This window comes from Physeter macrocephalus, chromosome 14, assembly GCF_002837175.3.
Source record: "Physeter macrocephalus isolate SW-GA chromosome 14, ASM283717v5, whole genome shotgun sequence".
NCBI lineage: Eukaryota > Metazoa > Chordata > Mammalia > Artiodactyla > Physeteridae > Physeter > Physeter macrocephalus.
This window is the reverse complement of record NC_041227.1, coordinates 86,820,881-86,848,139: the sequence shown is the minus strand read 5'-3', so window position 1 is coordinate 86,848,139 and position 27,259 is coordinate 86,820,881. Positions and strand designations below refer to the sequence as shown.

Sequence of the window (27,259 nt, the reverse complement as noted above, 5' to 3'; positions counted from 1 at the left end):
CAGAAATTCCTTCGCCAAGCATCTGCAGGCCAGCCCTCCCTCCTTTAATTGCTTCCTGGCTCCTGCAGGACCTATCTGCACGCTGGTTATTTCTGCAGATGGGGTTAGTCAATGTCTTGATCGAGACTGAGCATGTCAGAATGGACCTCTGTCCACAGAAGTCATTCCAGGATCAAATTAGTAATTTTGAAAATTGATGGGAGTTAACAACAACAAAATTGGTCCTTTCAGCCCAGTTACCTCAGTTATTTTAATGATGGCATCCGTCTATTCAGTGATTCACCCTTAGCTTGGCACTCACCCAACAGATGGTCCATCCAGATAGCGTCTACATTCTGAAACAGAATCAAGAATTGCTGTTTATTCATTTGTCTGTATTAATGACCAATTTGTGCCCAGTCAACTGGATTAGAGCCAATTAGTTAATTCAATTTTTTTTCCCTTTAAAGGAAAAAGCTACACCAACCATTTTTAGTGGGTTGTTTTAAAGCACATGTACCTATTCTACTGAAGGTACTACTGCCCATGGCAGGTTCAACTTCCCGGAAGTCGGAAACAGAATTCAAGGTGACCCATGTGACACAATAGACACAAAAGGCATGATCGAAAGGTAGGACGAAGAAGCATGAAAAAGAGTTTGTACTGACACAGAACACAGGTTGATACGAACCCTATGCCATCTACGTCTAATGTGCTCGTAACAGTCTGCCTAGTTGTATAGGGAAATATATTTTTGTATGTCAATCCCTGGTGGTTTGGAATAAAATATCAATAAATTACAACCGAAGAGAAAATGGAATAGCAATGCACAGAATATGCACATGAGTATCTGAGAGAGGCTGTATGATGATTATCTTTGGCATTCGTTTGGCAAACTCTTCATTATCACTTTTCTCGGGAGGCGCTAACCCCGGTGTGCATTTTTTCTAGCTGTAAATCAGTGGCGTCTTTCAGTAAAAAGCACATAATGACCAATGACGTTGGTGTCCCTCACACTCTCGCCCCCTTCCTTTCATAAATGTTTCCGTTTGGGGCAATAAAGCTGTATAATTGGAACAGAATTCTAAAACCACGTCTACATAAAGTAACAGAACTATGCTTGAACCGTTACGACTGTCGCCTCTCACTGAGCTGTTAGGCAAATAGGATTTATTTCTCGTACTAATTCCAGCTATAGTTAATCTCTGCTGGCTATTTGGAGCTTTGTGTGTGGAAGGGCTTTCTGAGGCTATGCCTGGTCTCAGCAGGAAAGCGTTCATTAATTGATCAGTGATGTCTGCTCTGGGCACAGGAGGAGGGCATCATAGCAGAGAACACTGTTACAGCCTGTCCTGCCATAAGGAGTGACTGGATGCAATGCTATGTAGATAAATCACGTTCCATAGATCCAGCTGAATGTGTCCTTTGAAAATGGTTCGGTACAAGTTTACCCAGGAAACACACAACTAAAATGACCTACTCTGGGACTCAGTACATGCTTGGGGATACAGAAGAGCTTTACCTACATTAAAAGGGGGGAAAGCCCCAAACTCTCAATCATTTAGTGTTGTAATCTGACCTTATTCTTAAGACAGTCACAATAGCTAGACCAATTCTAACAGTAGGGTTCTACGTCTTGGGATTAAAAGTATAAAAGTGCATGCATATTCACCTGTCTTTGCTAATAATGTCACAACAAATGTGGAGAAAACCACATTTGATAGCCCTAGATGATCACAGTAGAAAAGCAGCCCCTTAAGGAGAGCTTCTCAAGAAGCTGTTAAGATGTTGAGCTCACATGTGGCCCACACATTAGACTCTTCAGTTGTGTTTCCAGCATGTCTCCGAGGTGCTTTGAATCTGCTAAGGCATCCTCCTGGTAGTGTAGCTCACGACCTAACTAAAAGAGTCTGTGTCCTAGGGAACTGCTGGACACTCAGCTCGGGGGGAAAAACATTTCTGAAGTCTTCTCAAACCTTTTCATTTTTGCCTCTCAATCTCTGGTGTCCTAGCTCCAGCTGCCATGACAAGATACCGAAAACTGGGCGGCTGAAACAACAGGAATTTATTTCTCCCCTTTCGGGAGAGTGGAGATCCAAATCAAGGTGCCAGCAGAGTTGGTGTCTGGTGAGGGCTCTCTCCTTGGATTGCAGACAGCTGCCTTGCTGCTGTGTCCTCACACGGCATGGGGATGGTGTTAGAGCTTCAACATATGAATTCTGGGGGGACACATTTAGTCGATCACATCTGGTATGTGGTAGAGGGAAGGCACTTCTATGAGGCCCTATGTAGGATTCCAGATTTCAAGTCAGAAAGCATAAGTTATTTGTTTGTATTTTGGACTAGCACATAGTGGGCGCTCGTTAAATATTTATTGAAGGGCTAATTGGTAGAATAAATGATAAAGAATGAATAAGTGAATGCAGAAGTGAGTTAACCCTGGGCCAGGCTAGCCACAGGGATAATTTGCGGTCATTTTTGCCCTCGCTTGTGTGGCCAACCAGAGGTCTGCTTAGAAGAAAGTGTCTAGAGGATATGAATTCTTGCAAATTCTGAAATGCCACAATTCTAGAGTTCTAATTATACGGGATGCAAACTTCCTTAACTCCATCTCTAGGTGGGGAGTGCCAGGGGAAGGCAGTCCCTTTCCTGTGCTGCCTATTTGGAATCTCTTTTCTTTCACTCGAGCAATTGCCTTCAGTCTTGAAAAGGGTATAAAAAAGAGTACTCATTTCCAGTGTGACCTAAACTGCAATTCTCTAATAAAAGATGGCAAACATGACCTGTCTTCCTTTCTTCTTCATCTGCACACGTTTTCATCATGTTTTGTACAGAGCACATCACCCTTCCATGCAGTAGGTGTATGGGTTGAACTGTACCTCCCCTCTCCCACCCCCCAAATTCATATGCTAAAGTCCTCACCTCCAGGGCCTCAGAATGTGACCTTATTTGGAGACGGAGGTAATAAAATTAAAATGAAGTGATCAGAGTGGGCCCTTTTTATAGGGACTCGTGTCCCTATATAAAGGGGGGAATGTGGAGACCAACACGCATAAAAGTAGAACATCACGTGTACATCATGACAGCCATCTACAAGCCAAGGAGAGACACTTTGAAAAGATCCTGTACTCAGAAGGAATCAACCCTGCCAACACCTTGATTTCAGACTTCCACCTTCCAGAATTGCGAGACAATCATTTTCTATTCTGCAAGCCACCTGGTTTGTGGTACTTTGTGATGGCAGCCCTAGCAAATTCATACAGCAGCTCATGAAAAATAGCTTCGGGCATCTAGTGGCTGGAAGTTGCACCTAATACATTTCTGTTTAGCGTCTGTGCTGTGATCTGTGGATGGACTTAGCTGTCCGTTGCGTTGTCGTAAACCATCACAACACTTAATGGTTTCAAACACCTACAACAACATCAGTCTGTCCCTTCTCATGATTCTGTGGGTTGTCTGGGGCTGAGATGGATGATTCCTCTTCTGGCCTCCCTCGGGTCCCACCCTTTGCTGCGTTCCGCCGGGAGCTCAATTGGGAATCAAATGCCAAAGGTGGCGTCTTGTCTCTCAGGGTCTCTCTCCGTGTCGTGGTGGTCTCCCTCCTCATCACTGAGTATAACAGGCTGCCCACGCCTCTTACATGGCAGCTCGATCTCAAGAATGCAAAGGAAGACGGCACCAGGCCTCTGAATGGCTAGACTCAGACTGGCTGAGCATCACTTCTGCCACATGCCATCCGGCAGAGCAAGTCAAAAGGCTGGCCTAGCCTCAAAGGGAAGACAGACAGACGCCACCTCTTGTGAAAAGGAGTGGCCATCATTTGTCTACCATAGCCAGGTGGAAACCCTAAGTCAGAATGGAGACAGAAGATACATGCTATATTCATAGGATGCCTTGGGCTGCACGTAAGAAAAGCTCTGGATTCAAAGAGGCTTTGACATAAGAAACTTAATTATTTTACATTATTGGAAGATGGGAGTTGTGAAAGCCTTGGGCAAAGTTCCCTGAATGGCTCCATGATGTTCCTTCTGTCAGCCTCAGCGTATCAGTCAGGATGGGTTAAGATACGCTGCAATAATAGACCCAATTCCAGTGGCTTTAAGAAGAGTGTAGTTTTACTCAGGCTACATGTCCACGGTGGGGCCTCCTCACTGACATCACTTCCAGGCTGACAAAGCCACTCCCACCTGGAGCATTGCTGATCTCACCATGCCAGGAGAAAACGAGAGCTCCACCATGTCTTAAAGCGGGAACGGGATGCTCTGGTTCAGAAAATGACATGCACCATTTTTGCTCAGGATTTTTCTTATTTTTTTTTTCCTTTTTCGCGGGCCTCTCACTGCTGTGGCCTCTCCCGTGGCGGAGCACAGGCTCCGGACGCGCAGGCTCAGCGGCCGTGGCTCACGGGCCCAGCCGCTCCGCGGCACGTGGGATCCTCCCGGACCGGGGCGTGAACCCGCGTCACCTGCATCGGCAGGCGGACTCTCAACCACTGCGCCACCAAGGAAGCCCTGCTCAGGATTTTTGAGCAGGAGTACTAAGTCACTCTCCCCTCCTGCTCACTAATGGGCCAGGAATTGCAATTCTACAATCTGCCTGGAAGGGCAGAGATATTTCTTGTGCAGCACTGATGACCATCAAACTGAATATCAATTTCGACTAATGACTGGTTTCTGTCCCCCCTGCCCCACCCCCTCAGCCCCCCATGGTCATAACCTCCACGGAAACAACACTTAAAAAAGTAGAGCAAGGAAAATTTCCCCAGAATCTCCCAACAGTTCCCGCACTTAGCATTGGCCAGAGCTGGATCACATATCCACTCTTAACTAATCTGGCAAAGGCAATGGGATTATTATGATTGGCTCAGCCCACCTGGGATCCGTCTTCTAGAGCCAGGGATTGGGTCACTGTCTCCTGAGCCTACGGGCGCTCTGAAGTTGGTATAGGTGTTGAAAAAGATGATTCTTCTCTGGCACTTTTTAATAAGTCACATCCACAACAGAAAGATGCTTCCATACTGTCAACAATTCAGGTACTGAAACTAGAAGGAGAAAGTAGGGGAATGAATGTTGGTGGGCAACCAGCCTGGTCAACTACAAAGGGCAAAGTGTCAATAAGATGTCTAGTGTTTTGCATTCAATAAGAGTTGGAACAGATAACCTCTAACATCCTGTTCAATTCTGAGGTCTACTATTTTCTGTGAGTTTGTTGATGCTACCATCTGTGAGCACAGAGGTTCAGAACATATTTTGTGAGGGTGGTCTGAGGAACCAAAGCAATTTCCCCTACTTAGCGCCACTGATCAAATCCTGTTAGAGTCCCACGTGAAGAAGGCATGTTTCTACCCATTGCTAGGAAGCTCCCAATTGTGGAATGATGATGGGGAGGTGAAAGCTCAGGGAAGAGAAAAGGGAGGGATTGGCTTTAAAATTGCACATAGTCTGAAGGTAAAAGATATGTTCTTACGATTCCTAAATGTATATGTGTATGTTATGATATATACTTTTATCTGCTCTCCTGAGCTTAACGCTTGTGCTGAACTGCACCCCTTAGAGCTCTAAAAGGCATTTCAACATGACCATCGCGAATGCTGTCCTGAGCCTGCCCTTTGACCACCAACCACCAGAAACCTACTTCACCCCTTCATCTTCTTTTACCTGGATTATCAGAAAGGCTTCCACATCTCTCTACTCCCATCCACTGTTCCTTACTCCAGTTGACTTAGAGATCCAGTGAACATGTAAATCTGACTGACTTCCCTTTGAGTAAAACCCACCAATAGTTCCCCATCAACTGCAGAATAAATTCAAGTTCTTTGGCAGGGGATACAGCCCCCTTCTGCCAGCTTTATTTGGAAGACTCCCTCCAAGTTTATGCTCAGCTGCTGTCTCCCCAGCTCACATACCCCGCTCCCTCCTGTCTTCTGGATTTTGTTACTGATGCTCCCTCTGCTGGGAGTGTCCTTCCCCTCTTGTTTGCTGTATTAACCTCGAGATTCTGCTCCTTATCTCGTTGAGAAAACTGCCTTGGATCCCACCTTTCCCCTCCCGGGCTAGGTTGGGTGCCTGTCGTCTGGGTGCCTCTCAGAGCACTCTGTGCCCACCTTTGTCATGGGACGTAACCACGGATAAGTTCTTCATTTGTTGTCTGTCTCCCCAGTGGTTTACAAGCTCCCCTTCCCTGAGGAAAGGGACTGTCTTATTTAGCTTTTATCTCAGCACTTAGCACAGTGCTGGGGGGAGAGTAGGCAACTAACTAAAATAAATGCTCGTTGAACAGAATCATGAAGAAGAGGGTGGCAGCTGAGAAGAGAGAATTGGGGGAGTGGGAGAGGGTGCAGGGGAAGGGGGAGGAAATGGAGAGACAGAAGCAAGTGGGGAGCTGCCAGAGGAGTTTGTGAACTTCCCATCCTAGGATGGAGATCTCCCTCGGGGGGGCCTTGGAATCTGGGTTTCAGCTCCAATTGATCCATTCCGGATTCTGAGAAGAGGCGTTCTGCCTCTCCTGCATGGGGGAATCCTTGATTTGGGTCACACGTGAGACTGAATGGACAGCTTTGGGGACAGTCTCTACTGCCCACACACTGATGCACTGTCCCCTGCCTTCAACCTAAGTACCTGGGCGCTTGCTCAAAGGGCCAGGACTGTTGGCAGAATTTTGGACGTCGCTTTTTGTTCTCATTTTCCTGCCCCCAACTCCAGCCCCTCAGGTCAAAGATGAGGATTATAACTCCCCCTTGGGTGGCCTCGTGGCTTTGAAAGTTAGACTCGGGCCTCCTTTCCCAGAGCCAAGCCGTTACGCACGCAGGAACGCCCCCTTTCCCCCTCCCCACGCCGCCCCCGCCCCCATCAGCTAAAGCGGAGGAATTTCAGAGCTGAGGCTCAGCGGCTAGGAGAGCTTCCCGAACTCTTCCCGGACGCTCTGCGGGAAAGTCCCCGGAAAGAGGAAATGAGGTGCCCTCCCGCGCTGGGGCTAACCTGTGTGCTGGGGGCCCTGCTCGCTGGTAGCCCAGTAAGTTCAGAGGAGCCACTTGACCCCTGGTCTCAGTTGAGGAACCTGTAGCAATGGGCCTGACCGCTTCCCTCCGCTGCGAGCGTCGCCGCTAGGGAGAGGCAAAGGCTCGCAGACACCCCAACTCCCGCTCGGGCCGCGCACGCACGGACTGGGGTGGGGCGGGAGCGGCCGCGAGGGCTGGAGCGGGCCCGGGCAGGGGGGCCGGGCCCCTGTTCGCCGCGTTGATGAACCGGTGTCCTGGGCTTTGGTGACGCGGAGCTGCGGGCGCCGCGAGCGGGGAGCGGCGAAGAGCAGCGCCCCCTCCCCCGGGCGTGGAGACGTGGGCGGCGGTGAGCGGCGCCCCCCTCCGCTCGCCTCCCCTCCCCCGCCGCCCCCGCCGGCCCCGGCCGTCCCCTCCCCGCGCGGCGCTTCCGCGTGTGCGGGTGTCTCCCTGGCTCCTCGCGCACACTCTCCGGCACTCGTGCAGGCGGCTCCCGGCTCGGACGCTCGCTCCGGCAAGGAGAGAGAGAGAGGGCGGGCGCCGCGCGCACCCCCGCACGCCGCCCGACCCCAGGCGCCGCCCGCTCCGTCCCGGGGAGCCGGCGGCGGCGGCGGCGGCGCGGGCGCGCCGCGGGGCTGACGGCCGGGGAGCGGGCGGCCCGTGCGCCCGGGTCCGCGGGGCCCCGTCTCGGGAGCGGGCTCCGCGCCCCTCCCGGCCCCAGCCTCGCTCCTCGAGGGCTGCGCGCTCCCTCCCCTCACGCGCCCGCCTCCCGGTCGCCCCACCCTGTGACCAACTCCCCGTCTTGTCCCGCAGGACCCGCCCGGACGGGACCACGCCGCAGCCGCCGCCGGGAGCCGCGCTTCGGGTCCCGCCTGAGCCGAGCCGCGCGCGGGGCCGCCGCCGCCTCTGCCGCCGGCGGGGGATGGGGCTGCCCGGGAGGCGCGCCGAGCCCGCGGGGGGAGCGCGGAGCCGGCGACCGCCCCGCGCCGCCAGCCCGGCCCGCGCGGCCCCCTCGGAGCCCGGGCGGCACGGGGAGCGGCCCGCCGCGGAAGCCTCCGCGCGCCCTCCCGCCCGGCCCCGCCATGGCGCTGCGGCGCCTCCTGCTGCTGCTGCTGCCGCTGCTCTCGCTCCAGCCTCTGGACCTGCTGCCCGGCGCCTGGGGCGCCCGCGGCCGCGCCGCCAACCGGACCCTGAGCGCCGGCGCCGCGGCCGCCGGCCCCCGACGGGGCGCCCTGGCCCGGGGCGGCCGCGAGCTGAACGGCACCGTCCGGGCGCCCGGTGGCCCGGAGGCGGGGAGCCGGCGGGGGCAGCCCGCGGCGGCGGCGGCCAGCGCGCCCGTCACCTACGAGACGTGCTGGGGCTACTACGACGTGAGCGGCCAGTACGACAAGGAGTTCGAGTGCAACAACAGCGAGAGCGGCTACCTGTACTGCTGCGGCACCTGCTACTACCGCTTCTGCTGCAAGAAGCGCCACGAGAAGCTGGACCAGCGCCAGTGCACCAACTACCAGAGTCCGGTGTGGGTGCAGACGCCCAGCACCAAGGTGGTGTCGCCGGGGCCCGAGAACAAGTATGACCCGGAGAAGGACAGGACCAACTTCACCGTCTACATCACCTGCGGGGTGATCGCCTTCGTCATCGTGGCCGGCGTCTTCGCCAAGGTCTCGTACGACAAGGCCCACCGCCCCCCTCGGGAGATGAACATCCACAGGTGAGTGCGGCCGCCCGGGGCCTGCCCCCAGACACCCGGCGGCCTCACCCCTCTTTCCGGGCTTCCCTGTCCTCTTGGCTCTTGGCTTCTCCCCGCCCCCCCGCGGGTCTCTCTGTCTCTGTCTCTCTCTCGACTCTTTTAAGTCAACTGAGCACCCCTTGCCTCTTTGACAGGCAATAAATCGGAGCCTTCTGTGCCCTCTTCTCCATTTCTTCAGAACCGGGAACGCATGCTTTGGTTGGTGGGGGGATTTACAGGGCAAAGTAGGGAGTGGTGGAGTCCGTGAGTTTGAGTCTAAGAATTGTACACATTCCGTAACCCTGGGTTAGGGGTCCAGGGTGCAGTTTTCAAGGCAGGTGGGCGCCTCGGTGCAGGCTCTTACTGCATTCGGTTTTCTGAGTCAAACCAGAGCGTCATCTTGGATGTAGGAGATTGAACGATGTTGGAACCTTACTGAAAAGAGTGTGACCTGGGTGTTCCCGTGTGTTGGAGATGTGGGTGATACGGGAAAGCAGCCTCCTGGGGTGAGAAGGCATGCAGATCTAACCCTTCCATCTTGACCAAGGGCATATGGTGTCTATTCACGGCATCCTGCCGAGTGGGAAGCTTCGCTTTCCCACTGAGACGGGAGGACTTGTTCTTTTAAACCCTGTGGGCAGAACTCTCTGAGTTAACACTTCTTGTTGTGTTTACCCGGTGGGCATCTTTCACTGTTTCCATAGGGAGGCAGTGGGGGCTGCCTCCCACCGAAACTTATGCCAAGAGCTTGAAATATGGTTGTGCGGGGTTCCACCCTGACTGCCTCCCCCCCACCCCGCCCTCTAGCTCCCTGAGCGCCCTTGGGAACGGGAAACCAGCCTCTCTTTACAACTCTGTTAATGATGCGCCCAGGGGGTGCCAACTCAGCTCTGCTTCCAGTCCCCTCGTGCTGGTGAACGGCTGGACGTGGTTCAACAGTCTTTCAAGGAACAAACCCTGCCCCGGGACATGCCTCCATCCCTGGCACATGGTGTGGGCACTGCCCTAGTAACCGGGACCACCCCACACCGCCCAGACCAGTTTCTCTGAGTTTGCCCGGCAGGCCCGCACCCAGAGCCGTACAGCTTTAGCTCATGTCCGCACTCTGCCTGTTATCCTTTGGGCCTGAAAACCTTCCCCCGCTGCTGCGGACATTAGTGACCTGTACCTTGATGAAGAGAGAGAAAGGCAGATAGAAATTTCTGGGTGTGATTTCTTCCCCCTCTGGATACTGTGGGTGTTGAGAAAAGATGATACTCTCTGGCGGATTGTGAGTCAAATCCACAAAGTGTGGGTACTTTCACGTTGACAAACTCGGGTGTTGGAATTGGGTGCTTCTGAGAGGAGATGGGTTTATCAGCCTCGCTCGTTAACCCTGAAGTACCACTGCCTTCATCCCGCCCCCCCATCTTATCTCTCAGGGAGTACGTCTGTGGCTGGTTGGTCCTGGAAAATGATGGAGGAATCGTGGCACATAGTCTCTGGTCAGTGCTGGCTCTTAAAAGCAGAGGGTCGGTGGGATGGAGAGAGCAAAATCAGGACAAGACGCTCCCTCCTTTGGGTTTTGTCTGGCAGAGAATTCTCTCTTGGCTCCCCTTCCTGAAGCAGATGTGCCTGGTTCTTATGCCTCTGCCTCTGCCTCTGGACCCCTCGGTTGTTCACCTTCCCCTTCTTCTATGCTTCTGGCCTCTCCTCACACTTTCCATTCTGGCCGGGACCTCCTGGCAGTGGATTCCCACGAAGCTTTCTTTGGGTTTCTCTCTTCCCCGAGCCGTTCTTCTCCGCACCCTTGGGGAGACCTGCCCCCTGCCCTGCCCTCCGCCTCCTACTGAATTTATTCTTCATCACCTGGGAGGCTGCTGAGGGCCTTTGGGTGCTGGCGTTGGCCTGCGTTCTATGGGCTTTGACCTTGGAGATGTCACTGTCCCCCCACCGTGCTGACTCCCCAGCCCACTCCAAACTAGGGCGACTAGTGTGTGTCTAGGTGCGCGGCTCAATGGTGATGCCGTGGGGGCAGTTTCTCGCTGAGGTTGGGAAAGAGCGGTAGCCATGCGAAGGGCCGTGCATTTCAGCCCTCAGACCATTATGTAAATGTGGGCTGTTTCTCCCTCAAATTCATCTCCTGATTTTATTCAGTTCACAGCACCTCTTCCAGCAGCTGCAGTCTCGCCTGTTCAGTGCTTGGGAAGCCATCATGTTGATGCTTGTTAGGTAGGGGACAGAGTCTGTCTTCGTGTTTGGGAGTGGTGTGGGAGAGAGGACAGAGCGCGGGCGATCCGTCTAGGACACTCCCTGAATGACCTTGGGCAGGTCAGGGAAACATTTTTCCATTCTGGATAACTCCGGCACAGCGGCGTCCCACCCCAGCCTCTCCCTTCCCAGGCGTGTCGGGGTGAGCGCGCACGTTTGCAGGAGCAGCCCACCGACTCCCGGGCGTGCATGAGTGGTACCACCACGCTCCCACTTTGCTCACGCCTCAGAGGTCGTTGCGTGCTGTTTCAGGGAGTTTGGGGTGCAGATTGCCTTGTTGGGAACCTGGGGTAGGGAAAAGGAGAGAACGATGGAGAAAGAGATAAATATTCACACCATAATGGGTCCTCCTTGGGGAAAGCGAGGGAGAAGGAATATGTATACTCTTCAGAGGTCCACAGAAGAGGTGGGATATGCGCTCGGTTCCGTACTCCTTGAAATAGTTCAGCAAAGGCATTGCCTTTCTGGAAAGGCAAAGATTATTTTACTGATTCCAGCGTGTGAGCCTCTGCGAAGATGGTGGTTGGGCAAACGGGCTGAGCGGGAGGGATGTTTGTGGGAGTGTTAGAAGGGTGAAAAGGAAGATGCTGCCTTAGGACGAGCCATCTGCCTCCTCTGTCCCCCTTAGGGCGGGCCTTCTTCCCTCTCCAGCCCCCGCAGGGAGGAAGATTTAGTCTTTTCCAGAAGTGATTAGACCTCGCCATCTGTGTGAGATTCCCCCCCACCCCCGCCCGCCCCACCCTCCCACCGTGTCTGTGGGGCAAAGGTCGCCTCTCACACCAGAGCACGTGAGCACAGACTCTCAGCTGGACCTCAGGGAGGGGAAAGAGGTGGCCGCAGGGGCCAAAGGCGCAGCCGAGTTCTGGATCTGGAGAGCCCTGGACATCGGGTGCCCACCTTTCCCACCCAGAACCCCATTTCCCACCAGGATCTCGGCCTCACCTAGCCCTTCTTTCCACCTGCCCGGGCTGAGGCTCAAGCTGCCGGCCCGCAGGCATCCGCCCATCTCAGTGTTTCACGAGTGGCTTCTGCGATGCTTCCCTGGGGCCGTCTCTTCAGTGAGGGGCTGCCATGGCCTCCAAGGGCAGGGACTCTGCCCAGGACACGGCCTCAGAGGCGGGCTCCCTGCTGACATTGGGTTCCAAACCAGCCGTCCCACATTCCAACCCGTTCCTTCCTCCTCACCCTGTGTTCATTCATTAGAGTCTTGGAGGTGAGAATCATTCTGAGGGGGGAACCATGTGGCTTTTTAAAAAGATGGCTAATTAACAGATAGGTCAGGAAGCTACTAGGATGCCGTAGGTGCAGTTGGTGAGGCCAGAGGTGCCCGGGGTCCTCCTGCTGCCTGCACGGGGATGAAGGGATGGAGGAGTTTAAGGTGGGGATTGGTGTGGAGAAGTACGCAGGGCTGAGGAATGAAAAGCCTGGATGACCGACGTTGTAAGGGAAAAGGAAGCGTATTAGGAGGCGACCCTGGTAGCCATCAAGAGGGACCTTCATCTTCGGGTTCCTCTGCTTATTTCTAGAAACATCAAGGGAACACTGTGTCCTACCTTTTCTTCCTCCAGAAATTAATTACAGACCCAAAGAGCTCTGTTTTGTCCTCACAGACCACATAATTGCAGTAGCGGGCCCACTCTGCTGGCTGATTTAGTGAGTTCCCTTCCTAGGTTCCTGGGCAATGAATTGTCAAATCACGCCAAACACTCCATTTTTTGAAGCACGGTGGGCTCACTATAATGAATTGATCTAAACTGAGAGTCAACTTGGTTTTTGTTTTTTGTTTTTCGTAACTTCAGAGTTAGCAGTTGTTGGGAAAGAAAAAGAAAGCATCTTTGCCTTAGACTGAAGGTCTTAGCCTTGCATGTTTTCCATTTTCTTTGAGTAAAAAAAAACAACAACAATGCACGAAGGGAAAGCAGTGAAATTGTGGAAGAATTTAAGAAGGCTTATGGAGGGAGGGGTTCGAGGAAGGATACCAGGAAGACAGAAAGAAACAAAAATAGTAAAGGGGGCTTCCCTGGTGGCGCAGTGGTTGAGAGTCCGCCTGCCGATGCAGGGGACGCGGGTTCGTGCCCCGGTCCGGGAAGATCCCACGTGCCGCGGAGCGGCTGGGCCCGTGGGCCGCCGAGCCTGCGCGTCTGGAGCCTGTGCTCCGCAACGGGAGAGGCCACAGCGGTGAGAGGCCGGCGTACCGCAAAAAAAAAAAAATAAATAAATAAAGGGAGGAAGGTAATCAGGTGAGAGAGGTGGATGGCATTGCCCAGATCTGTGCTTGGTTTCCTCCTGACCCCTGCAGCTACGTGCATATGTATTCATTCAACAGATGAGCCCTGCCCACCCGCTGTGGGCAAGGAACATTTCAAATTATAAAATGTAAGCCTGTCAGTGTATGTTACCTTTGACCCACGAGGCAAAGCAGAGTTCGTTCTCCATTGAGCAGGTCAGCCATGCAAAGAGCCCTGCCCTTGGACAGTCCTTCCTGGAACGTGGCTTGCTGTCTTCCCGGCCTCTCCCACCTCACCCCAGCCCCAGAAGGCACGCACATCGGTCCCTTTTCCCTGCCCACAACCCTGTCCCACGCCCAGAGCCCATTCATTCGGAGGAATCTGGTGCTGAGTTACTAAGGCTTGACCCCCAGTTCTCTCGGCTGCCACAACACCGGAGGAGAAAAAGTCCAGCGCACTGTTTCCAACCTGTTTTAATGAGAGATCAAGTGAGCGTGCAGTCGATTTCAGATCAGTTGTGCAGGAAGTAGTGATTAAGAGCTGAAACAGTGAGCTGACCGAAAGAGGTGATCCCAGACAGACATGCCCTGGGATCCAGAAGAGAAGGGAACTACGCAGAAAGAAGCTGCATCCTCCCAGCTCCGCTGCCGGGTTTTCCAGGGCCTGCCAGTATGGCCCTGAGATCTTCACTCTCTGGCTCCTCGCCGTGGTCAGCCAGAGTCCCCGCTGCGTGTTAGAAGTAACACCCAGCCCCTGGCTGCTGGGTCTCACCGCTGGCCTTCTCTGCCAGCCCGCCACCAAAGTCCTGCACGTCTGTGTTTGACGTTAGGGTGAATTCAAGTGCGTTTTGTCTTACAATTCTCGGTGCATCCCTTGACAGCATGTATCCCGTGGAGCCACAGTACTGCGGTTTGAACTTCCTTGTGTACAGACCATCTCAGATTGGTGGTGGGGGGGGAGCTCTGACGGACTGTATGAGGGCCTAGGTTAAGTTCATTTTAAAAATACCGTCTGCTGTGATTTTTTTCCCCCTCTTTTCTCTACCTTAGGAAACTCCTACCTGTTATTTTTCCCTGAGTCACATTTATGACCCCCCACTTCCAGCATCTTCGTTCTTGGATATTGCAGACGGGGAAGAGGGCTTGGCGGGAGAGTTTACCAGCAACACTTCAGAGGGTCTCAGACCCTTGGCCTTGAGCAGGCTTATTTTACACCCATTCAGGACAGATTGCTAACCTCGTCGTTTTTTGTTTTTTTTTTTTAATCTCTAGAAGTAAAACCAAAATGTGCTGAAAAGGCAGAGTAGTGCTTTCTATTATTTAGTCATCCATTACAGAACCATAGAATTTTTATTGTGGGCAAGTCATTTAACTTAACTCTCTTGATTTTGTAAGCCAAGCAGCTGAAGCCGAGGGAGGCCAGATGGCAATGCCAAGGGTCCTCGGGGAGGGGGTGAGTGATCTTGAACTATAGAAGCCAGGGTGCCGGTATCCTGGGCCACAGCCTCGTCTTCTTGCCCAGTGGAAATCTATTCTATTTTACTTTACGTACAAATAACTTTCGGATATTTAGAGATGTGAGTGGCAGCCTTCTCCCTTCTCTTGCTTCCCTACATTTTTTCAGCCCTCTCTCATTCACTTTTTCCATCCACGAAAATGATTTCCGTTCATCTTCCCTGGTCCTTCGCAGTTTCTCCGAATTCCTTTGTAAAGGGTAATACCCTGATCTAAGTTTATTATTATTATCCTTTAATAAGATTCGAGTAATGCAGCCCGTTTGAAGAAGGAAAATATAGCACAAGCCAAAGAGTTGTGAACCAGAGCAGTGGGTCACCGGATAAAACTATGGGCAGAAACCTGTAGTGAAAAATACGGGCTGTGAATGCTTTCTCTCTGTCCCAGAGATGGGTGGGGATGCTGAAACTGACCAGGTGCGACCTGGTCCAACCGACCAGAGACCAGAGCCCCCCCAGGCATCCCATGGGCCTGAGAGGGAGTGATTTCAGCTTTGTCCTCCAGGATGGCTCCCTACGTATAAGACAGCTCTGTGACCCGCAGACGTACATTAACCGGTGCCCATCGTGCCCTTTCTCAGCTCTGGGCCGAGAGACGGCAGGGCCAGGGTGAATACAAGGTGAGGGCTTCAGAGAAGCTTTGGGGAGGATGGCTAATGAAGCTGGACATTCAGGTCCCATCATTATGAGAAATTAACGTCTGTGGCATGCAGTTCGGGGCTTTTGCCTGCATTGTGCCCAAGTCCTCCTTGGAAAGAACCAGGACATACCTATCCTAATGTGTCATCCTTCTGAGCCGTCACTTTGGGAGGCCGCACGCTGATTCTTCTCTGGGAAATATTGCCACAGTTCCTCTCTTGGAAGTGCTTTCAGTGCCCATGCATGCTGTTTTGACTTTTCATGATGGTAGCATATTTTTATCGTCCTAGGGTAGATGTGATTCTTGTAAGCAGCGATGTCATGGAGCTGAGGCCCATGGGTGAAATAGGTGCTTGGCTGGTTATTGATCAGAAGTGAAGGGTGCTTCCAGTAAGGAGACCTGCTGGCCCAGGGGCCGTGTCAGCTGCCTCCAAAGGCAGGTGCCCAGAGGAGGCGTCCTCATACGGAGTGGCAGCCCGGCCTCAGAGCCCCGTGCTCGTGAGGACCCCTATGAAGGAGCCCCTCCCCTCACTGAAGGATAGCTACCGACCTTAAGAAAACCAGCTTCATGCTCTCTCAATGTATCTGGGCAGACAGCGGAGGAGCTGGGAGAGAGGGGAAGAGAGAGGGGTTCGATATGCAGAAAATGGCTCAAATAACTGCCCAGAAAGGGCTAAAAAATGCTCCCACATTTCTGCACGAGAAATGCAACTTGGATTCTTAATTTGATTCTGAGGGTAAAGGGACCCGATTTCTTTGGGATGCGTGCGGCCAGGCTTGGGGTCAGAGCCAGGTGCCGGCTGTGCCCTGCCCTTCCTCCTCTCCACCTGAATGCCAGGCCCTCTGCAGTTTGGCATCCAGACGAGGTCACCACTTGGGCCAGAGAGCCATCGATGAGGCAGAAGCGTTTACAAGCACAGGAAGATGGGGTTTCCGGTGAGCGTTGCCGCTAGAGTCCTAATGTGCGTTTCCTGTGCCTCCCCAGACCCCCCAAAAGCGTGTTCATCCCACGAGGTTGATCACAGAAATGGAGCGAGGGTGGGGCAGGCCGAGTTTAAGGGCAGGTGACAAGGGGCCACCAGGTGCAGCGGTTGTGGCCAATTCTTATTCCACTTTGGTGCTGGGGAAGCAGCGGCTGTGCTGCTGTAGCCGGGGCAGGATTCCTTGCTCTCAGTAAGAGTTAGTGGGTGGTGAGGGGCTGGGGCAGAGCCTCTGACCCTGCCCGCCCCCCAGCAGTCACTGTCGAGCACTCTGGGAGGAGTCCTGCTCTGCGGCTGGGCACCCCCTTCCTCTGCTCAGGCGTCAGGAAGGGGGGAACGCTGTCTCCCAGGAGCTTAACAGGACGCCGTCACCCATCACTCCAGGAAGCTGGTGTTGGGGACCTGAGATGTCAGTCAGATGAGGACTCAAGGTCACATAGGTGAAGCAGGGCGGGGAACAGGGAAACGCTCAGAAGAGCCCCCCTCCTCCGGGGCTCCCTCTGTACCCGGCATCCTGCGTTATCCCACCGCATCCTTCCCCCACCCTGGGTCTGGTGTCCACTTAACAGATGACAAAATCAGCTCAGAGAGGCTTAGTAACTTGCCCAGGGTCACACAGCTAGTCCATGGTTGGTCTCTCTCTTCTTTGGGGGCCAGCGAGGCAGTTGGCTCTCACTTTCCTGAATGTAAACGGGTCAGTGGTACTCAGACTATTTGAGAAAGCAAAGACTCACACGCTCGTGCCCTGGGACGAGTTATCGCTGTAAGGGACTGGAGGGTGAGTGACCTACAGACCAGGGTACCTCGGTGCCGGGCTGGTGGCCTCACTTGCCTTGCACGCAGGGCACGAAGGCGCCCAGGGCAGTGAAAGGGCTCCTCTTCAAGAATGGATAATGTTGGTGGAGGGCTGTGAAGACAGTACAAAGAGGACGTAAAGAATAGGAACAAACGAACAAAACCACACGGGTTTTAATTGGAAAAAACCCTTAAAACAACTCCCCGCCCCCCGGCAAACCTTTACAGTATTTGCAAGGACCCCCGGGCAATTCTGCAGGAGTCCTGGCACCTGAGAGTAATGGGGCACTAGAGAAAAGAAGTGATTTGGGGGCGAGAGGATGGACCTCGGGCCATTCCCAGTTTTAATTATGGAGAGACGGATGGCTCACAACAGCCCCATTTATCACAGCTCCCCTCCCTGCCCCATTTATAACCTCAAGCACAGTGCGCGCGAGACCCAGGATTCCGGCCAGCTCACTCCTGTCTCTCTGCCCCACTTCTGCTCTCTGCCGTCTGGTCTTAATTCTCCGCACCCTGCTTCCTCATTCCTCAGTCCGCCCCCCGCGTTTCTCTGCTTCTCGGGCCCTCAAGCCCTCTGTCTTGAAAAGCCTGTGAAAGGGAAGGAGCCCTGGGTTTTGCTCTCCAGGTCCAGCTGTTGCGGCTGCTGGTGGTGGTCACGGGTGGTCACGGCCACGGTGGTGGTCCCTGGCGGGGCTCGCACCCCGGGGTCCGCAGCTCCAGTGCAGGGGTCCCTGACCATCGGATCGAGGCGGGTGTGGGAGCGTGGAGGTCCTGAGCATTGTTTTCAGCCCTGCCCTGGTCAGAGGGGCAGGAGAACCCTTGGTCCTCCCTGTCCAGAGCCGCTGTCCCCATCTCGGGACCTGTGGAGGCTGGGTTCCAGCCGGGCTCTGGGTGGCTACGAGCTTGGCCCTGTTCCCTAGTGTTTGGGAGAGGAGTCGCTGCTTTCTGCAGGCTTCACAAACACCCTCGTTCTTCCTCGCTTTTTTGGCATGTGGTCTCGTGTACTGTTCCCATTAGCTCCGGCATTAAAGTCTCATTACTTAGGACATCTGTCCTCTGGACAGAGTCGCAGTTCCCTTAGCCAAATGTCCTCTTCTGGGAAGGATGCTTCACACCCAGACAGGCAACTCTCCCCTCTTCCTTCCATCCTGCCGCTCCAGCGAGGAGGGATTTGAACCCTGAGAATGCGTGCCGGAGCGAGGCGAAGCAGGAGCGTGTCCAGAATCCATCCATCCCCCCGCTTCTGAGGTCCTGGGATACAGACGCCTGCCGTCATCCAGGGGCACGGAGGGGGCTGAATCCCATAATAGCAGGGAAGTTGTTGCCAGGAGAGCTTTTCTCCTCCAGCCCTCCGATCGGCCTCGGATCCTATTAGTAGGGACTCTGGCCCCAGTCACCCCGATGTCTGGGCAGCTGAGGGTGGGCTCGTGTTAACCCACCTCCTGAAATGACCAGGCGGGAGGCCCAGCCCAAGTGCTGAGGCTGCTCCGGAACTTGCGGAAGAATCTGGTTTCCAGCCTCCCTCTTGGACCCCCTCTGACTTTTTACTGCATCCTGAGAAATTTGCCTGAGCTTTCCCAGGAATACTATCCCCGTGACTCCGAAGGCTCTTCGTGCTATGAGAAATCACGCAGCTTTTCTGTTCTCAGGTCCTCAGCAGCCAGCTTCTTACCCACTCTGAGCATTTGCGAAGAGAACCTGGCCCTTAGCGGAGGATCTGTGGCTTCTCTCTTTCTCTCTTCAGTCACATCATTAAAATGTTTCTTTTTGTTCCTTTCGGTGTCTTTGTCCACTGCTGCTGCTTTCTCCATCTGTCCTTCTTTTGATTCCTCTTCTGTTGAGTTTCTTCCTTGCCCGGCTTCCTCCCTTTCTCCTTCTTGAACTTGTCCTGCCGTAACTTCATTAAACTGCATCAATTCAGACTCTGCTAATTCAAAATTTATCCAAATTGGACTTCAGCAAAGTTGCTTTTCTTTTCTCTCTGATAAAAAGCTGTGATGAACAGATTAATAGCTCAGACAAGACTGCAGAGATTGTGCAGGGCGCATCCGCCAGGCAGAAAGACAGACTGTTTTCAAGCAGGCTCTTCTGTAGACAATTGGCCTGCTAATTACAAATCATTCTTATCTGTTCAATAAAGTAGCTCTCCAAAGATCAATGTTTTTTTTTAGCCTCGTTTGTAATCCTGCAGTGGCCCAGGAAGCAGTAAAAATGCATTTCCTTTAAAGCATTTTATAATTTCCTTGTCTGTTTTATTGACTGGGATTAGGCTGTCCCCATTTCTGCTGAATTGGTGATGCTTTGCCTGTAGGCTGCTTCTAATTCCCTCTGGGGGCTCCCGCTTATTTTCCCCTCTTCTTGCGTCCTGTTTATTTTTTGTATTTCCCTGAGTTTCTAGAATCCAGAAACTCTCTCGCTTTTGGCTTTGAGAATTCTGTGATGGATGATGCCACCACCCAGGGCACCCCTCATTCCATCTTGCCACAGGGTGACCAGATGGGAGCAAGAGGTTAGGGTCCTGAAGACAGACTTAGGACGGCTGGCCCTGTCTCTGGCGGATAAGAGGACAGAGATCTCTGTCTTTCCTCCCTCCGTTCTTTCCCTATTGCCGGTTCCTGCGTCGCTGTCCCAACACCACTGTAGGACAAGATAGGATGTGCTTAGATGCACCCTTATGGAAGAGGACATGGACCTCCCTTCCTTTGCCTGCTTTTGTGGCTCTCGAGGGACCCCTCGCAAAGCCCCCTTTCCCTCACTCTTGGAGGTCGTCATCCATCTTTCCCTGCCTTAGAGCACTTCCTGAGGTAGGAGGCAGCCTGATGGCAACTTCTGTCACTTCCTGTGCCCATGACCTTGGGTGAGTCCCTTGGCCCCCTCTGGCCTGTTGGCCCTGCTGTGGGTTGGGGGCTATCAGGTTGTGGAGGTGTGTTCATCTCTGGCCCATTCTGATCTCCATTCTGATCTCCACACACCTGGGAAATTCAGGAACGCAGAGTCTGTGTCTGTCCTTTCAGTTGCAACAGCCCTGGGGTGAAGAAGAAGTTGCATTTTCCTCCAGCGTTCCATTCACATAAGAATGCTGTCTTCACGTGGCCTCACGGGAAATGCTTGTCTTTAGCATCTTAAACGCACGGACTCTCTGGGGTGAAAGGGTCTGATGAGGTGCCTTCGTGCCTTTCCTGCTGGGCGCCGGCTGCATCTAGAGCTGGGGCTCCCCCTCCCCCTGGAGGTGGTCCATCCTATTGTTAGGACGCAATTCCAGTTAATTCTCATGGGAAGCCAGTATTGACTTCCCTGGCATGAGGTCTGCCCACCTGGGCAACCCCACCCTTGGGTACCGCACCCTTTCAATAGTGGCATTGATGGGAAGGTACTTGAACTTGGAAATGACAATGATGTTTATAATTTTTTTTATAGAAGGAAGAAAAAAAAATTGAAGAAAGAAAAGAAAGAAAAAGGGAGGTAGGAAGAAGGAAGAAAAAAAAATTGAACAAAGAAAAGAAAGAAAAAGGGAGGTAGGAAGAAGGAAGAAAAAAAATAACTGAGTCTTTTGCAGAAAACCTTGCCCCGGCCCATTTGACCCATTTGCCCTTTTAATGCCCCAACAGGATCCTGCTCTGTTTTGCCCATGATGTGAATCCCTTTGGTTTTCATCTCGAAGTTTCCATGCCTGGTAGCGGAAGCACGATTTGTGATGGCCTCACAGGAAAAAACAAATAGACACTCTCTTTGCACTTGGCTCGCAGAGTCCAAGTTCAGGGTTTAGCAAAAGCTGGTGTGTGACCAGATGCATTTCCGACCTTAGGCCTGAGTGGAAAGTATGGGATGTAGGTGGTCCCTTCCAGGATGACCCGTAGCCCCAGCCATGCCATGTGACTCCCTCGCCAGACCAGCAGTTTTGCCATCTGGCATCGTTGAGTCAGCCCGTCGAGACTCCGCTCTTGCACGTGTACGCGTGGACTTGCGTTGTGGTTCTGTTGGCTGAGCCTCTAGACACGGGGAGGCTGTATTTGGATTGATTCATTAATCGAATGTTTAGTGCTTACGAGGTGCCAGGTTCTGTTCTAAGTGCTCTACAAATATGAACTCATTTAATCCTCATAATAACCCTAAGAGGTAGACGTTATTTTTGGCCTTATTTTTTTCAGCAAGGCCACAGAACCGCAGGGCACTTCAGTAGCTGCCTAAGGATCACCAATATCCTAAGTGGCCGGAATTCTGACTCAGGTACTCCGGCTCCAGAATCCCTGTGTTTAGCCGGTGGGCAATACGGCCTTCATTTTGCCTCTCCTGTAGATGTACGTCTGTGTTTATAGCAGATCAGGAAAACGACACCAAGGGTATCAACGGTAAGAGCAGCAGTTGGTGCGTTTATTAGCTCATCTATCACCTGGCTGCCCAGGTGACTCGGCTAACACGTCCTGGTAGCAGTTCTGTTTTCCCAGGTCCCAGCGGTAGCTGTGGCCTTGACACGTCCAGATCTTTGATTCATGCTGAGACAGTCTAGAGGTTTCTGAAAGAGGCTAGGCTTGGTGTAGATGCTACCAAATTTCCCGGGCCTGGGTAAATTTTCACATGATTCACGAGGCAAGGAATGGCGTGTGTGGAGGAGATGCCGTTAGGGATGAATTGGAGTCCCAGGGGATGCACGTCGACCCTGTACCTGGCTGCGGCGCGCCATCGAGGGACAGCTCCAGGTCAGGCGCTCATTGGGGTGCAGTGACTTGCCTTGCTGGCCTGGAAAGCAAAGCAGGCAGGCCGAGCTTTCCCTTGCTAAGTTCGGCTGTGTTTGTCGGCCATGATGAATTCCGATTGTGCCGGGGACAACTCAGACCTGCAGAACGGCTGGGTGCAGGTGCACAAACATTGTTATCACAACAAAGGAGATTCTCCCCATCCGTCCGGAGCCTCTGCGTATGTGGAGAGCGGTCTTGTGCGCACACAAAGCCGGCAGCTGTGTTTTTCAAGTGGACTGTGAGAGAACCAGGAAAAAGGAGAACTAAATTAAGCCATTCTCCTCGGTCCGTGTTTATTAAAAATATATTCACTTCAACTGGCCGGAGTGCGTGTTTCAGAGAATAAAAGCACCCCGACGGCCCGGTAGATAAGGATAAGGATGAGGCTGAGGGTAAAGAGGACTTTCGCTGTTCCCAGAGTGGCAGAGTCGAGTAAAAGCTCAGTCCTCCGGCACTCACGTAACCAGAATATTTTATCTAACCGGAGTAGAATGTCTACACTCTACTTTTAGGAGAAATACCACAGAAGTAGCTATCAGAATCTTCCATGGTTCATTCTCCAGTCTTTATAGGACTCCATTTCCTAGATTGTCTATATTTTATTGAGTTTTCTCTGTGGAGAGAACTAAAGATTAGGTTGGTGGTCCTCTCATGGAAGAACTTTGCTTTTGTTTTTTTTTTTTTTTGCGGTACGCGGGCCTCTCACTCTCGTGGCCTCTCCCGTTGCGGAGCACAGGCTCCGGATGTTTTTTTTTTTGCGGTACGCGGGCCTCTCACTCTCGTGGCCTCTCCCGTTGCGGAGCGCAGACTCCAGACACGCAGGCTCAGCGGCCACGGCTCACGGGCCCAGCCGCTCCGCGGCACGTGGGATCCCCCCGGACCAGGGCGCGAACCCGCGTCCCCTGCATCGCCAGGCGGACCCCCAACCACTGCGCCACCAGGGAAGCCCTTTTTTTTTTTTTTTTTTTTTTTTTTTAAGTAATTATATTCAGTATATGCTACTTAATTAGGCAGGAATGCTTTTAGAAAATTCTTCAGAAACAAGAGTGTTCTCCTTCGTCCTTAGGAATAAAAACATTAACCAGAATAGGTTACTCATGGAATAGTTCATCTGTCCGGCCTTTTATCATACCCGTCCAACAGCATCAATTTCTTCCTGTTGCTCCCTAAAAGAGAAAGCTCCTGACTAGGGGCTCTTAACGATGCAGCTTGCCTTGCTCTTGGCACAGAAAAACTTAACACTAGCTGGACTGATTTCCTCCCTTCCGTGGCATTTACGTGGCTCTCAGATTCAGAGACATGGCAGAGGCAGAAGGCTGGTTTCCATTTGTTCCACTTCAGTGAGCAGAGATACTCATGGTGGCTTCATGGACAGCACGTTAATTGAGCTCAAAAAGACTTGTCAATAAACTAGGGTTCCTAGCTTCCCCACTTAATTTGGGGGGAGCCTAAGTTTTACCCCCTGCTCCATGAGTGAAGATTGGGACAAAACAATTCCAAGATTTTATCTGACACTCTTTTGCCGCATTGGTTTTCAAACTTGGAAGCTCCATGAAGTCCAGGGACTGCTGAACGGAGGGTAAGAACTTGGTAGGGTAGGGCTCTGGCTCTTATTCCGGCCTCCTGCAGAGCAGCAGTCTAATGAAGTGTATTGGTGTTCAACTCAGAATTTCATCTGATAGAAGGTTGCCTGCTAAAACAATGTAAGAACTTTCATAGCTGTTGATGGTCATGACTCACTAAGGTGAGTAGAAATGGGCAGTTGGGTGACCGCTGAGTTCTGTCTGGGTAGATTTTTCTACTAAAGATTGAACACGCTCTATATCTCCTGTTCAGAGACCACTGCAGGAACACAGTAGGTGAAAAAATAAATGTGGTTAAGTGGATGGAAAGATGGATGGATGGATGGATGGAGGGACAAATGGGTGAATGGAAAATTCAGTGGTATAAAGTCAGCCTCTGTAGTGTAACAGAGGCTACTTATGTTTGAAATCTGGATTTACCGCTTACCAGCTCTGTGACCTCAGACAAGATATCTCACCTCTCAAAGTCTTAGTTTTCTCATCAGCAAAATATGGCTACTGATAGCACCTACTGTATAGGATCATTTTGAGGATTATAAAAGATAATGCATAAAAGAGTTTAGCACTCTGTCTGGCACATAGTAATGGCTCAAGAAATTATAGCCCTTAATTTCCCAAGCTGGCAAGACTATGAAGCAAAGTTATAACCAAGGTTTTGTTTATTTTTCTCATGTTAAAGGGAATCATTTGCCATTTTAAGAAAGATTTCATGTCTTGAATACAGGTGGCAACACATCAAAATGTTGACCAGGCTTGGTCCCTACAGGAATTGCAATAACTCAACACTTAGGGAAATTCAAACACACTTTCATTCCTTGGGACCACTGACAACATTAACCAAGGTGTTCGGCGAATAAATAATTGGTCTTGACCTGAACCACTCACTGACTAATTGTTTCTCCATGCCCTAATATTAACTGGCATTTGCTAGATTAGCAGACCCAGCTGGAGAGACTAGGAGGACTCCTTCAAGCTGACAATCCCTAGGAAAGTGAGATGTATACAGAGGCAGTCCCATTGAATAGAAGGACATCAGGACTCCAGCCAGAAGCCCTGGGTTGAAATTTTGGTTCCATCATGTTCTCATCCTAGAATTAGTCTGAGCCTCAGTTTCGTGTTTAAAATTGGGGTAACCATAGCTGCAAAGGTCCCAGGTTTAGTCCGGCTGCCACGCCGGACAAGGCAGGTAAAGCCCTTAGAACCTGTTCAGCGCTATCCACATGTAAGATGGGATCTCAGTTTTGCAGATGGTTAATATACAAGCAGTGAGTCCTGAAGAACGCAAAAATTTCCTGGCTTGAGTGATCAGAATGACTGTTTTCCCTGTTCAGATTTGCTGCCCAATTAATTAACTCTCCCCTGCTCGCCACACACCCACGAAAGCCAAGGAATCCGTGTGCAGCGAACCAAGGCAAATAGGTAGATAATTCAGGCAAAAAGCATCCCTTTGTTTCCCATATCCAGATATTGCAGCAAAGTGGCTCTGGGGGAGGGGGAGATTGGGGGATTGGGGTGAGCAGGACAGAGAACCAGATTCTTCAAGTTCTTAAATTAGACCTCTGTAGTAGACACGGGGTGGGGGAGGGGAGGGGGGGCGGGGCTACCCTTGGCTGGGAACCAGCCTCACCCCTCACTGGCCCATCTCAGATGCTCTTTCCCTGGGAAGGTCTCTCTCTGATTCCATCTCCCTATCTCTCACCTTCTGAATCTCATTCTTTGAGTTTCTCTGTGTCCCATTTTCCCTCTGGCTCTGTCTGCCTGTCTGTCTGTGACCCTCTGATTCTGTGTCCCCCCGACTCTGTCTCATTGTCTGTGTCTCTCTCTACTCTTATAATCTCTGCATCTCTCCCTTGCGGCCTCTCTCTGGCTCTGAGTCTCTGACCCCCTTTCCCTTCTGTTGGGCTCCCTTTCTGTCCATCTCTTTCCTCCCTTTGTTTCCTTTCCTTCTCCTTCTGTCTCCACCTCTGTCGCTCCCTTTCTCTCGGTTTGTCACTGTCTGTCCCTCGCTCTCCCCCCACTTCCTCCCCCAAAGGGGTCTCTGTCCCTTTCTTTGACCCCGAGAGCTGCAGCCACTCTCACAAAATCTGCTTCCTGCTTCCTCAGTGACCAATTTTCTTTCCTACGGTGAGAAAGTAGCTCAGGCCTTAACCCATTTCCTCCGGCGTCTCCAAATTAATTAGGTGAGACTGGGATTGCACATTTCAGAATTAGAATAATACCTCTCCAGCACCCTGGAGAGAAGGGGATGGGAGGTGGAGAGGAGTGGGAGTGAGGACGGAGGTCACCAAGCTGAGGAGCTAAGGGAAGGGTGTGTGAGCTGAAAAGGGGGGACCCAGCACCACCTGGGAATGAGGGCCACCTTCCTGGCTGCCAGAGGGCACTGGGTAAAGGGGGCTCTCGGAGGATCGTGCTCAGGAGGCCAGGATCACATCCCTGGCTACTGTCCTCCTGTTGGGACCACACAGGGCAGGGTCCCTGCCCCCGGCTAGCCTGAATCTTCAGCACATCCATGCCCTTTGGCTGTGCAGCCCGGCTCAGCCCTGCCAACAGGGCACTTGGAGAGGGTACCATGCAAGTCATTGCCTTTAGGAGGAGACGGCTGTAACCCAGTTAAAACTCATTCACCAGCAGCAAGCCAGAGGCAAGCAGAGGTGCTCTGGGGAGCCTGACGGTCTCCAAAGAGGTGTCTTCCCTCTTACATCTCATCCCTCAGGGCCTGCATCCTGCAGGGCTTCTCAGGAGATGGGCACTGAGAGTCTCCTTCTCCCAGGCCCCCCCATCCTGGGAGTGCTGATCTCAGTTTGAAAATCTCTTCTCTGCTGGGTCCTCCTTGGCCAATAAGCCTGGAGCGAATCTGCTGTGAGTTTGCCATTTACACTGTCCATACGGACAAAAGGGATGAAAGCCCTACAAGGATGGGACAAGGATGATCTTCACTCCTTTCTCTCTTTGTTTTTTTTTTTTTCTTTTAAATTAATTTTTATTGACGTATAGTTGATTTACAACGTTGTGTTAGTTTCTTCTTTACAGCAAAGTGAGTCAGCTATACGTACACATATATCTTCTCTTTTCCTTCCCATTTAGGTCACCACAGAGCATAGAGTTCCCTGTGCTATACAGAGGTTCTCATTAGTTATCTAAAGTTACTCATAGCATCAGTAGTGTATATGTGTCAATCCTGGTCTCCCAATTCCTCCCACAGCCACTTCCCCGTTGGTATCCATACGTTTGATCTCCACGTCTGTGTCTCTATTTCTGCTCTGCAAATAAGATCATCTATACCCTTTTTCTAGATTCCACATATATGCGTTAATATATGATATTTGTTTTTCTCTTTCTGACTTACTTCACTGTGTATGGCAGTCTCTAGGTCCATCTGCATCCCTACAAATGATCCAATTTCGTTCCATTCTCTGGCTGAGTAATTTTCCACTGCATAGATGTACCACATCTTCTTTATCCATTCCTCTGTTGATGGACATTTAGGTTGCTTCCATGTCCTGGCTATTGTAAATAGTCCTGCAGTGAACATTGGGGTGCATGTGTCTCTCTGAATTATATTTTTCTCTGGGTATATGCTCGGGAGTGGGATTGCTGGATCATATGGTAGTTCTATTTGTAGTTTTTTAAGGAACCTCCATACTGTTCTCCATAGTGGCTGCACCAATTTACATTCCCACCAACAGTGCAAGAGGGTTCCCTCTTCTCCACACCCTCTCCAGCATTTATCGTTTGTGGATTTTTTTTTTTTTTTCTTTTTTCTTTTTCGGTACGCGGGCCTCTCACTGCTGTGGCCTCTCCCGTCGCGGAGCACAGGCTCCGGACACACA

The 27,259-nt window shown here is 52.0% G+C and overlaps 1 protein-coding gene across 3 annotated transcripts in view; it reads left to right on the top strand.

The window, feature by feature from the left end:
- The first annotated feature begins 8,055 nt into the window (after positions 1-8,055).
- SHISA6 (shisa family member 6) overlaps positions 8,056-27,259 on the top strand; it is a 260,931-nt gene continuing 241,727 nt past the window's right edge. For all 3 annotated transcript variants that reach the window (XM_024127538.1, XM_024127536.1, XM_007120331.2), the window contains exon 1: positions 8,056-8,684. In XM_024127538.1, coding sequence (XP_023983306.1) covers positions 8,056-8,684 — 629 coding nt within the window. The remainder of the gene's footprint in view (positions 8,685-27,259) is intronic.